General features: G+C 38.1%; 2 protein-coding genes across 2 annotated transcripts in view; one reads left to right on the top strand and one right to left on the bottom strand.

The window, feature by feature from the left end:
• Positions 1 to 513: 513 nt before the first annotated feature.
• On the bottom strand, positions 514 to 8,899 carry nom1 (nucleolar protein with MIF4G domain 1). The gene is made up of 11 exons (XM_062441373.1): positions 7,630 to 8,899; positions 7,421 to 7,533; positions 6,119 to 6,314; positions 4,980 to 5,303; positions 4,708 to 4,818; positions 4,148 to 4,318; positions 3,366 to 3,487; positions 3,088 to 3,220; positions 1,826 to 1,957; positions 1,616 to 1,725; positions 514 to 1,140 (listed from the first exon to the last, which is right to left on the bottom strand). The coding sequence occupies exons 1-11, from the start codon at positions 8,629 to 8,631 to the stop codon at positions 963 to 965; spliced, it is 2,592 nt and encodes an 863-aa protein (XP_062297357.1). The 5' UTR covers positions 8,632 to 8,899; the 3' UTR covers positions 514 to 962.
• Positions 8,900 to 8,952: 53 nt separating this feature from the next.
• Positions 8,953 to 12,478, top strand: part of lmbr1 (limb development membrane protein 1) — a 35,786-nt gene continuing 32,260 nt past the window's right edge. The window contains exon 1 of the mRNA XM_062441374.1: positions 8,953 to 9,204. Coding sequence (XP_062297358.1) covers positions 9,142 to 9,204 — 63 coding nt within the window. The 5' untranslated portion in view covers positions 8,953 to 9,141. The remainder of the gene's footprint in view (positions 9,205 to 12,478) is intronic.

Below are 12,478 nucleotides of genomic sequence, written 5' to 3'. Positions count from 1 at the left end.
ATCGGAGCAAGTATCAAATGTAACAGAATGACTCTGCTATGCTAACCATGTGGGCAGATACTGGTGTCAGCGAGCAAACAGAATAGGCTAGACTCAAGGCCCGGGTCATTTCATCAGGCCGTGTAAACACTGAATGAACCAACATCTAAGCGCTCGTCACACTCACTGCAGCCTGGTGGAAATATCAATATAAGAGGATAACAACATACAAATATTCAATAATCAGCTGCATTTAAGGCTGAATAAGACTTTATTGTAATATGCTTTCGTTTGGGTAAGCGTGTAAATAGACTCAGTAAAGCCCAGAAGAATGATTCCAGGTGTGTAGATCATGTGATATGAACTTTTGTTGTACGCTGCCTTCAAGAGGACAAAATCAGGAAAATATTAAAGTAAAGAATAAACCTGAATCCCCCCCCCCCCCCCCTTCTTTAAAACCCCCCCCCAAAAAAACAACCTTTAAGCTTTCAAAGCTTTTTGTTTTTATTTATTCATGAAATTAACACTGTTAGAATTTGTCTGGTAGGATACAGCATTTTCTGGATTTTCGAGCATAATTTATAAACAACTGTACATGCAACAACTCGGACAAGAGTTTAAGAGTTGAAATATGTGAAATAGTCATTAAATGTAAAAAAAAAAGAAAAAAAAAGAAAAGATAATTATGATAAAATCATAAAGTCGAACCACTATGTAATAATATACATAGTATTGAGACCAGTGTGTGTTTGAAAGCATCTTTGCCATCTTTCAGATTTAAAAATCTTCATGGCAATAATTATTTCCAAGAATTTCCCAAACAAAAACTCAGTTCAATTAAAAAATATTCGTATTTCCTCTTCGTGTAAACTGTGGGTTTGTGTTCATAGTATTAGGAGCAATTTCACTCCAACAAGCGTCCTTTTGTTCCACCTTTTTGTTACGTACATCTTTAGGGTTTCTGGCATGTGTTTGTGTGTGTTTTACAGTTTGAGCTTGGCCTCTTTGGCCTCCATGGCTTTGGTGGCGACCTGAGCGCGCTCTGACAGCATGTCTGCTTGCTCAGCTGGTCCCTGTGACTTGGCATTCTTCAGCAGGAAGTGGCTGATGAAAAGCTTCAAGCCCTCCCGCAGCATTCCTAACTTGGGAATTCCTGAAATCCTGGCAGATGGAAACAATGAGGGACATTGATTTCAGATGTTCACATAGTGCCAAGCAGTGAAGAGGTGCAGTTTTACAATATGTGGGCTAATGGAGGTTAACACTTCTGAGAAGTTAATCTAGATTTCTTAGCTATGATAGCAGCATCGCTCTAGAGATGGCAATGTCAGTCTGTCTAAAATATCTCAACAACGATCTGCTGATTTATTTCTAGAACCATCATGATGATAATATTTGTAGTTTTGAGTGAAATAGCTCAAAGCTATGAATGGATTGCTATGAAAATTGTAATAACTTGTTGAGGCCCCTAATCTTTCATCTGATGCCATCATTCATTCAAAACAGCTATAAACAAATCATACAATCTAGTTATTTTCTAGTATAACCACACCCTTAGTCTTATTCCAGTGTTTTATTTTACATGAATTTAATTGTTGACCCTGAGTATGAGTTGAGTCTACACAGTTACACTCACCTTCCAAATATGCTGACTAGATCCTCAGGCTCAGTTTCTTTTAGAAGTTTGGTCAGCATCTGACGCAAGAAGCGCACTGTGGGTTTGTCTAGTTCTCCAAACTCTATTACCTACACAGAAAAGAAGACAGAAACAAATAAATATTCATTAAAATGCAACACTAAATATGTAAATGTCTGGGCTACAACATTCATAAAACATGTTGCTTACTTTAAGTATGGATAGTGAGAGGCACTTCTTCTGAAAGAACCTGGTAACCAGCTGGACCAAGTTGTTTAAGGTGCTGCTGGGAAGGTTGGGCAGCTCCTTGAATTTGTCCCATAGGCTGAACTGGAAAGTCATCTAAGAAAATACAGACCAGGCCTGAGCAAATGTGTCATTCCAAAACACATAATGTATACAGATTATCAGTGAAAAAAACAATATGACTGCAATTATAATTACAGTAGAAGAAACTATTAACAACAGGAACCGACTTCTCTACACAAGTAATCCCCTCACCCAGATCCAGTTTACATGTGAAAAGCAAACTTTCCCAGCAGCTCTGCTTCAAGCTCTTTGATGAGGACAATGGTCATCAATGATTTCTGATGTGGTCTACATGCCAGCAAAGTAGGAAGTGTTGTTTGTAGTCACAGTTTGAGTCAAATAATATCAGAGGTGAGAGGTGTGAGAGGCTCCCACACTGCAGAGGTGAACCACAGGCCACAAGCAGGTCACACACAGTTTAAGAGACTGGGTGGTTACCATACAATCTATGGTGGTTACACACACATCCAGCAGGTAATGCAACTTTTTTTTTACTCCAGTGTTTCTCAAGATGAAATGTTCAGTAACTTTCCTAACCTCAAAACACAAAACCACTATTGGCATACAGTGAAATTGTAACCCAACATGTGCACAATTGTCATTAAAGTGATGACATGTGCAAAGAGTATTATGGGTTAGGGTTAGGGTTATCATTTACTGGATATTTGTGTTAATCAAACAATAGACCTTTATCTGATGATGAGAACTACTTGATTTTGTATTTTTACAAATGTACACCAAAAAAGCATTACTAATATTACCAATCATTAGGACAACATGATTAATGACATTTATAGGAACAGATATTAAGTTAAAATAGTTTGAAAAATACTGCAGTTTTCCATTTTAATATATTGTTTTAAACGGACAATAATTCCGCTTTATATTTAGCCTCATGTGCACTTTAAGCCTGCTTTTTAGGTGACTGAATGCGTTTACATATTAAACAACTGCCTCAGAGAGGAAAGTGTTAATTGCATGGACTAATCTGATTGTTGCTGTGGTAGCTTTTACGTAAATGGAGCAAGTTTAGTTAATGAAACTGATTGACAAGGCACCGTAGATGTACCGTATGGTCTGTTTATTTGTAAGGTTGTATATGAGTGAAGTGAGAGTAAAAGTTTGTTTTTCACATTCGTTACAATGTTTACCGTCTAGAGTACCTGGAAGCGTCTGTCCTGGGAGCAGAACTTCTCTCCCAGCACGGCGTAAAATGCATTGAAGGTTTTCTCCTGCAGACAGCAGTCCATCAGAACATGGACGATCTCTCTCTCCTGCTTGTCCTTTAGGCCCATCCTTCACACAGAGAGAAAAAACCTTTAAAATATCAATGCTTCAACTGGACCATTTCGAAAATAAACTTTGCTTAAATAAACTTTTTAATTTCTATCTGCTCAACCCGCTTAACATACAGATACTATAGAGGTGAAAGATAACAAACCTCAGCAGTTTCTCAAATGCATCGAGGTAATCCTCGCTGGTCATAAGCACGCAGAAGATGTTTCTTCTGACCTCTGTGTTCATCCTTTGTTTCCTAGCCAGCTCCAAAACTTTGGCGCTAAACTGAAACAAATGAATCAAAGACCACACTTAAGTGAGGAATACTGCAAAGTCAAAATACATAGTGTACTAACATTACTGAATAATAACTGATGAGACTAAAAAACTGAAAAATAATAAAACAAGTCAAGCAACTTGTAAAAATTGTTGAAGATTTTGCCATGTTTAGACTTTGTAATTTAGACAACACTCCAAAACCTAAAGATATTCAGTTTATTATTATATAAGATGAAAATCAGCAAAACTTCTCACAATTTTGAGGCTTGAACTAGGAACTCTAGAGCATCGTGACATGACTGTAACGATGAATCAGTTATGAAAATAATTGCAATTATTTTTTTGTTGATCAATCAATTGACTACTTTTTCACATTTAATGAATAGATTTAATTGGACATAGTTTTCACCTTGAAATCAATCTGACATATGTAAAAATCAACAGATTAGAAATTAATCCAACAATTTGAATCAATACAAATTCGCACTGAAAGTTCAAAAAGGGCTGCAACACAGACATAACAGGAAATAGTCTTTTCAGTAAAAGTCTTAGGCCATACTAAGAAGAAGTGGGTACTTCCTCTTAGTATGGCCTAAGACTTTTACATCATTCATATACATGTACACAGCATCAATCCTGTGATGTGTTGAGGTTAAAGCACTCTACCTGTGCGTCAGAAGTACTCTGTTTTGAGGTTGTGTTGCTTAGTTCATTGATCATGGGCGCTCCGCTCCAAGAGGACCCGACAATCCACCAGCGGCCCACTTGGTCTGCTGCCAGGAGATTTTCCAGTGAGACCCTCAGTTTCATGTCACTGCCTCCTGCACTCCGGTGGATCTGGGTTAAGCATTTACCAGGAATTACTCGCAAGTGCACTTAGTAGGCGAATTTATGTTGTAAAGTAAGCAAGAGGGACTTCAATAAGTAATCTTAATGAAGTAGACAACTGGTGATGGTCACATTAGGAGTATCAGCAACACTCTGGATTGAAGTCTGTAAAGGTGGTACTCTGGGGCCACCTGGTGGTACAAGTATGAAAATAAAATGGTCTTGGAAAATATGATAATAATGGCCAGTATTAGTCCAGTGTATTAAATTAGTGACTATAAGGTACATATTCAAAATACAAATTTAGTTTATCTATGGAAATGTGGTTATTCTGATGTAACCTCTGATGTAAAATCATGTAAATAATATGGTCACATTATGAAAAAAAAATCACCTACTAGCGTTCTCTGTAACTTCCTCAGTCTCTCCATAGGCTCAGGATCGTAGCCTGGGATCTTCCGCATGTCATTGTTCTTCAAAGCCAGCATGGTTTCTAGCATGAAACGTACCTGAAGACATGTTTTCACATAATCTAATGTTAGATAAGCCAATATCAGAAAACATTATTGTATAGACTATGTACAATTAAGAATGTCTGCTACATGAAAGGTAATTAAAGTAAAAGGTAATTCTTTTTGCTTTTTGTTTATGTGACTAAAATATAGCATACTCTGGTTTGATCCTGAAACTTTGCCCCAAATTCACCGGCCTTGCGTTGGGCCTCAAAGATGAGATCCTTGAGAGCCAGAGCGTCATCTTTCCTCAGGGCAAAGCCGACATTCCTCAGCACAAATAAAACTAGTTCAATGTCTTTCTCCGAGAAGGATCCCACCAAAAGTTTTAGAATTTCGAAAATGAGGACGGAGTGCACTACTTGGAAGTTATAGAGGTGAGCAACAATAGCAACCAGGTTGTCGCACTCTTTGCTCTCACTTGGGTTCTTGTACACCTCGTCAAACTTCCGCACGACTGTCTCCAGGAAATTAGCTCCCACCTGCAAAATAATAATATAATAAATAATAATAATATCAATACTCTATGTTAACATCTGTGGAAAATGACACATGATGAATAATATTTCAATACAGTTGCACACACACCTGAAATATCTGTTGACAGTTTCCCACTGCTTTGTAAAACTACATAGCATAAAGAACTGAGGTTGAATCTAACGGACATCCAAGGACTGTTGCTAAATACCCAGATCTCATTACAGCATCAATGTTGGCGAGTAAAATGTTTTCATGATAGGAAAGGAAAACTGTCTAAAAAAATTGTAAAAATACTCTTCCAATAATCTCAGCGATACCTAAAGCTATGTCTTCATTTTACAAGATCTGAGCCAACTGTTGGCTGAGACTTTTTTTTTTTTTACTGATGACCCTGTGAGATGATACTGATGAACTGAGAGATAACAATCCCATTTCACCTTAAGCAAAGGAAACCAAGGTGTTATGTGTCACTTTCTAATTAAAAGGGCATTAGCTTACAGGGTGTATGTTAAAGCAGCTAATCCTTTTGAAGAAAAAAAAAATCTTCCAATGAATAATCCAAGAGCTGATGGCAATTCCTGGATGAGTGGTTATAATTTCTTTCTTACATGAAAGCAGCTTGACTCTTCGTTATTATCAGTGGAGCAGACAGTGAACTGAAGGCTTCAAAAAGGGAAATACCTCCAGACATGATCACTTGCTTAAATATGCTACATTTAGTCAGATATATCCTCTGTAGGAAAAACCCAAAAAGGAAAACTTATACATGTGGTTTTTTTGTTGTTGTATAAATTCAAAAGGATGTTGGTGTGTTTACCTCCAACCCCACGGCATGATGGAGGATGCTGACAAGCAGGACATGCTCCATCAGTAGTCTGTCAGGCATCAGGGCCGGCATGACGCAGGCCGCTAGTAGCAACTCTGTTACGGCATCATTCATGTCCTTTCTGCTGCAGCTCATGTACAACTCCTCTAGCTGACCACTGACGAATGCCATGTTGGGCTCACTCAGCCTGAAATGTTTAAAAAAAAAAAAAAAGACTTTAGGAAGAATGTTGCTGGATTTTAACTTAAACCTGAGACCCAGCTCAGAAGTCAGAGGTTATACTGATTACAATCTAAGTCCATGCTGTGTTTGTACGTAATATTTGAAGGGGACATTGTACTCAGATTCTATAGCAGGGACAGACAGAAATTATGCTTTCAGTCCTGAAAACATTGGTCTGCACCTCATGGTTGGTTATTGGAGAGTCTCTCCTTAAAATCATTCAGCAAATCTTTTGGTAATCAGTCCATCAAAGCCCAAAGAGAGATGCATTAAATGCCCAATTTTATCTGTAAAGCTACAGTGGATATTCCAGTGCAGAACCCAGGTGAGTTTTAGTGGTAATGTCAACTTTTTCACACTGGTGGAAGTCAACTTCTGCCATCACTCTTGGCTACTTTTTAAAAACTTTTTTAAAGATGAAGGCAGTTATCAGTCAAGAGACTTTTAAACCTCTTTGTTCAATTATATAAATGACAGATGAAAAGTGTAATATTGTTTGATCCGTTAAAAGATTATTGGGAGTCCTGTTTTTTATTTTTATTTTTTAAACCTGTAAATCCTTATGAAATAGATGAGAATATTGAATGTACCTGACCACATTCAGTAACCCTTTGAAGAACTTGGGACTAAATTTATTTCCTGTAGGAGTTGCTAAAAAAAAAAGTGAATGCACAACAGGGGCCGTCACTGATTGGTCAAAAACGGACACTGTGGCTACTTCAATTTGTGTACTGCTTCATTCATGGAAGGAACAAGGAACAAGGAAATACTCTAATAAATCGATATTTCGACATTCCTCATTGCTTGTAAACATTAAAAAGGGCTTTGTTATTAACTTCACCGACTGGTTTAAAAAAAATGAGCGAACATCATTATTCAAATCTTCATAGGTCATTTTTTTTGTGTGGTTTTTTGCTTCTTTTTCTTAAAGCTATTTTTAGCTATTTCTAGAAAAAACTACAAGGGTGTGATTTTGATACCAAAATCTTATTTGATGAGCAATTTAAGTTTAAAAAAAATATTATTTCACAGGACTGTTAATGTCTTGAAACTTAGTAGTAAGACTGTTACCTGTTTATGAGTCCTTTCACATTCCTCTTCAATTTTTCAAGTTCAGCTCTGCGTTTATCATCACCCATGTTGCGCAAATGAGGTGGCACATACTTTCCGGATGCAGGGGTAACCTAGATGTTAGAAGATGTACATTAGATTCATTATTCATACATACAAGATATCAGTGTGGCCAATAATGACACAAATATTTTGATTGTGAAACTCACAGCTCCTGAGTTTGATCCTGATGTCTTTGTGTCAGGAGTGTCTGCTTCTTCCTCTGCGTCCTCCTCATTTCCATCATCTGAGTCTGCGTCCCCCTCATTTTCATCATCTGAGTCTGCAGCATCACTCTCCATTTCGTCATCATTAATAACTTCATCATCATCATCATCATCATCACCATCATCCTCCTCCTCCTGCTCCACATCCTCGTTTTCATCGTCAGATGAACCCATATCATCATCGTCACTGCCTTCACTTGCCATCTCATCATCTTCTGGTTCTTCATCTTCATCTGACAGCTGAGTGTCATTCTTATCAAGCTTTTCAAAGTTATCTTTGGCCATGTCCATGTCATCCTCACTGTCATACATCCCCGCAGCCGAAGTGCCAGAGTCCAGAACACCAAGGATGTAATCAAGTCCATCAGCCACGAATGATTGTGGGAGGCTTTTCTTATTTTTTCTCTTGTTTATTCTGAGGCAACGCTCTAACTTCTTTATTTCTCTGTCCTCCTGTTCATTTGCTTCCAAAAGAGCCATCTTTCTTGACTCCTGAAGCTTATTCAATTTTTTCTTACCTGCCTTGGAAGATGGTGTTTTAGAGGTCTCTGATTTCTCTGTAGGGTCATTAATGGACTTGTTTGATTGTTTCTTGGACACCTCTTTCTTTACTTTCTCCTTCTTCTGTTGCTGTGGCTTTTTATCAGCTGGTATTCCTGAAAGTTCACCATCATCAGTGGGTAAACTGGTTATCTTTTTACCCTCATAATGACTTTTCATTTTCATTTTTTTCAGTTTTCGCTTTTCTTTGCGCTGCTCCTTTCTACTTTTCTTTTTAACAAACCTGAGGCCACGGTCATGTTCTCCTCCTACTACTCCTCCTTCTTCTTCTGTGCCACTTTTACTTTTCACAAACTCACCCACTGCTACCATGTACTTCTGCAGAACTTCATTTCCCTTCTTCTTTTTGCCGTGCCCTTCCTTCCCCTTCCATTTTCCCTTCATGACAACGAATTAAAAGTCAAAACGTGTGACTGTGAGCAGGACAACGAGAGCTGGATAGCATTAAATTCTACCGCCTAGCCTTGTTTCAAAAATTAAGGCTACATCCGGTTAGCTTGGCTAAGAGAAGCTAACGTGTCTAAGTGCAGAGAGAAGTTTTAAAAACCGACAGAAATAAAGCACAAAGCCTATTGTAAACACTTAAGTACCCTAGACTGCACATGTATCACCATGTGGACAAATATTGTTGACGTGACCCGCAAACATGTGACCATTTGCTTCCAGGGCACACCGCAGATTTGACGCTTGGTAATGACGCATTTTATTTGGGGGCGTTTTTGTTTTTTAGCCTAGCAAGGAGCGGGTTTTTTTTCCCTTCGATGTAAACTGTCTTTTAACCAGTCATGAGTTGGAGGCAGCAGTACCCTTGAATTGTCACAGTTGTCCGAGAGCTAGTATGTATATGTAGTGACTCTGTAGCTTTTTTCTGCATTCGCATTTGCAATATGAAGAATGGAAGAAGACGATGTGACTATCAGAGAGCAGAATTTCCACAGCCAAGTCCGAGAGTACATCGTAAGTAACGGCTAGTCCCTGCTAACGTTAGCTCGCTAGCAACGTCCTTTGCGGCATAGCAACGTCCAACGGTTGCCAACGTTACTTTCACCTGTCAGTTAGACTCAGTGGGATTAATTAAGATCGATACTTCATTTAGTTGTTGAACAGTAGTATACATCATATTTTGATTTAGTTACGGATCTTATTTAACCCAACCAACTTCATCAGTACACCAATGTCCGCTAGTTGCCCCTGTCTTCCTTTCTTGTGAATTTTGTCGTGATTATAGGAAGCTCTTTTAAAAATGACACAGGCACTTGAGAGTTATCACACTGGGTGCTGTCGTCTTCAAAGGTGAGGCAGGTGTTGACTGGTGTTAAGTTTACAGCTGTCTACTTCCCCTCCTTGTGCATACTCACTTTGTTATTTATTTGGGCAGACTATATGTTTCTGTTTTGTTGTTTTTTTGTAAAGAAACCTGCTGCCCTGTTTCTGTATTTCAATAGAAACTTTGTGAGGTTTTCTTTATAGCAAGACTGTATTTATGCATAGAAGTTTGTCACTGTGGTTCAGGAGTTGTAGCCATTTTAATTTGGGTGTTATATATTTTAAAGTTTTTGCAAAAAAGGACTGGAATGGAAGAAGTTACTGCAAAACCAGTGCTTAAAGTGTTTAAAGTTTAACATGACCCTGGCTACCAACTCATTGAGTGATTCTCAGTGTAATATTCACAATTTTGACCTCAAATTGCTCCGATTGTGTAAGAATAGATGGTGTGACTATGTTTTTTTAACCAAATATAGAACACAATGTCCCATTAAAGTCAGCTTAGGTGTGCCATATTTGAAGCATAATTTAATTTTAAAATGTATTTGTGCACAGGTATGTTCCTGTACACTGTCATCAGCATTAGAAATGGGATGGTTTAAGGCAGTGGTAGCAGGCAAGTAGCAGTCAGTGGGTCAAATCTGACCCGCAAGCATAAACATTTGGCCCCTAAAGAAAGCTGAACATTTCATTATCATAGTTTGCATCAATATATTAATTTTTACCAAATGTATATGAATATAAGTTGCTCTAATTCTGTTGTTCCTCATTTACTGATGGGGAAAATTAAATTTGCTGTTAGTTACAGTCCTAAAAGAAACAATTTAATCTATTAGTTATATTCTTAAAGTAATTAAAAAATATACTGGAAAAATACAGGGTTGTGTTTTCACCACACATGTGAAATGGTTCCCCTTCTAATTGCTGAAGGGGTTTCCTGAAGAGAAGGGACTTTTGTTTGGTATGTGACATAGCCGAGATTAAAGATGTACTATATGTTTTATTGCTCAATAAATTTAAGGGCCACACCTTTTCAAGAAAAAAGTCCCTAATGTTTGATGAGTCCTTGCAGTTTGATGATGACAACAAGTGTTATCATTATAGAAAGGGTTTGGTTAGTTTTATTTAGAAAAACCTTACGTCATGAAAGGAGGAGCTCTTTGTTTGTAGTGTAATGTTATATATAAGCAGGTAAATGTTTCAACAGTGCGTGACACAACGCATGACGCATAACTAACACATTTTCTTACTTTTGTTGAAAAGTGCTGTTACTGATGACCGTCCTTTGCCCTAAACCATGTGTTTTTAAGTGTGTTCTAACGTTCGACAATAATTACAGAAAAATGACTAACTTAAGCTATATAGAACAAGAAGGGAGACTCAGACCCTTCTGGTATGTCTTCTGGAATATTCCTGACACACTTTTGAATTATAGGAACTATCAAATGTCTTTCTGTGAGAAGAGCTTAACGTGTGTCAGCTTTAGCTTGCATATCTTGTCTCCTTAGACCTTGCTCTCACTATCCCATATCGACATGCTTTACCCGAATACCTGAATAGGATCCAGTTACTTGTTGACATGCTTTAATGTCATTGCACTATATCGTTTAATCATCACTTCTGTAGTGAGTCGTCTTCTACACTTGTTAAATGGGTTGATGTTTTTTGTTTCACATGCTTATTTTGCAGCAAATTACTCTATGCTAAGTTGAAAGTTGGTGCGCTCTCAATATACCTGAAAAGAGGGAAACAGTTTCTACCATAACAGATTTTTACTGTAAAAAATCTTGAAGAATGCCATGCCTATTGTGTACACAGAAAATCAGGTTAAGGCGGGATAATGTGTCACTGGTCTGTTTCACCAAAACACAGGTTTATGTGCTGTTTTGGTCAGTAATCACATTTTCCTTCCACTTCCAAACAAGCCTCTAACATCATTATCAGCCTGCCACATGGTTCTGTAAACAAAGCTGGACTGTGTAGAACAAATTGTTTCATTGTCCCTGATGTTGTTTCACTTGTGCATCTAAAACTAATTTATTACTACCATAAGCACTGCCAAAAACATTACACACATTTCAGCACTATGTTACTTTTCCTATTCTTGTTCCCTTCAGTGCAATTGCAATAGAAATAAACTCAGCTATGTGCAGCACAAACCAGCTCTGTTAATCAGGTTTTTCTTAATGACTTAAACTGTTGTCGTGTTTCATGTTTACACATCTGAAATCCACCGTTCAGAGTGGCGACAGTACATGAGCACCCCGTTAACAGTCTCAGAAACGAATGTAATTACCGTCCCCTTCTCTGCAGCTTGAGTTCATATATCATAAAGGTGTGAAATACTGTTGCTAAGTTGGTTGGGAATGCTTTCAAACTGCTTGTGCCAAGTCCGACTTGTTATTACCTGCTCCTTTTCCATTGCTGCCTGTGTGACTTGGTGTTTTTGAGGGAAAACAACGTGATATCTAGGCTATGGCCATTGGCGTGGAGCAGTCTACTTGAAATTTGCCGTTATCTCACACCAGACTGTGGTGTCTTTGTCTCTGCGCCAGTTTATCAGCTCTGTGCACCTGATTGTGTGTTATTGCCCCTTTTGTAGACGTGGTTCTGCCTGAGCTGCCGTCACTGGAGTTTTGTAGCATTCAAATTTATTTATAATTTATCAGCTTTATATAATTCGCAAGGGGTCTGCAGGAGATTTTACTTTTTTCTTCTTTTTTTTTTTTTTGCTACAGCCATCATATAACATCATATACCTCACAGATTGACTGAGGAGGTTAGGGATATCTTTTTCTATGTCAGCTCCTCTGTCTGTAATGTATGCCTGGCTGAGTCACCTCATAATCCCAGCCTGGCCATGATGAGTTGTGCAATGTTGACAAGGTGCAAAGTGCTGAAGTGGGAGCTTCTAACATTAGTTACTGTACGCACCGGTCACTGTCACAGTAGAAGGGGGGAATGT

Source organism: Scomber scombrus, chromosome 20 (assembly GCF_963691925.1).
Source record: "Scomber scombrus chromosome 20, fScoSco1.1, whole genome shotgun sequence".
Lineage (NCBI taxonomy): Eukaryota > Metazoa > Chordata > Actinopteri > Scombriformes > Scombridae > Scomber > Scomber scombrus.
Note: the sequence above shows the minus strand (reverse complement) of the source record. Positions and strands in the feature narration are given on the sequence as shown.

Bases quoted from the DNA above. Each gene is read 5' to 3' on its own strand.
- nom1 (XM_062441373.1), bottom strand. From the start codon at position 8,631: ATGAAGGGAAAATGGAAGGGGAAGGAAGGGCACGGCAAAAAGAAGAAG. The intron at 7,534-7,629 runs GTGAGTTTCACA...TCTAACATCTAG, and splicing joins CAGGATCAAACTCAGGAGCT to GTTACCCCTGCATCCGGAAA. The intron at 1,141-1,615 runs GTGAGTGTAACT...TCCATCTGCCAG, and splicing joins CTAGTCAGCATATTTGGAAG to GATTTCAGGAATTCCCAAGT.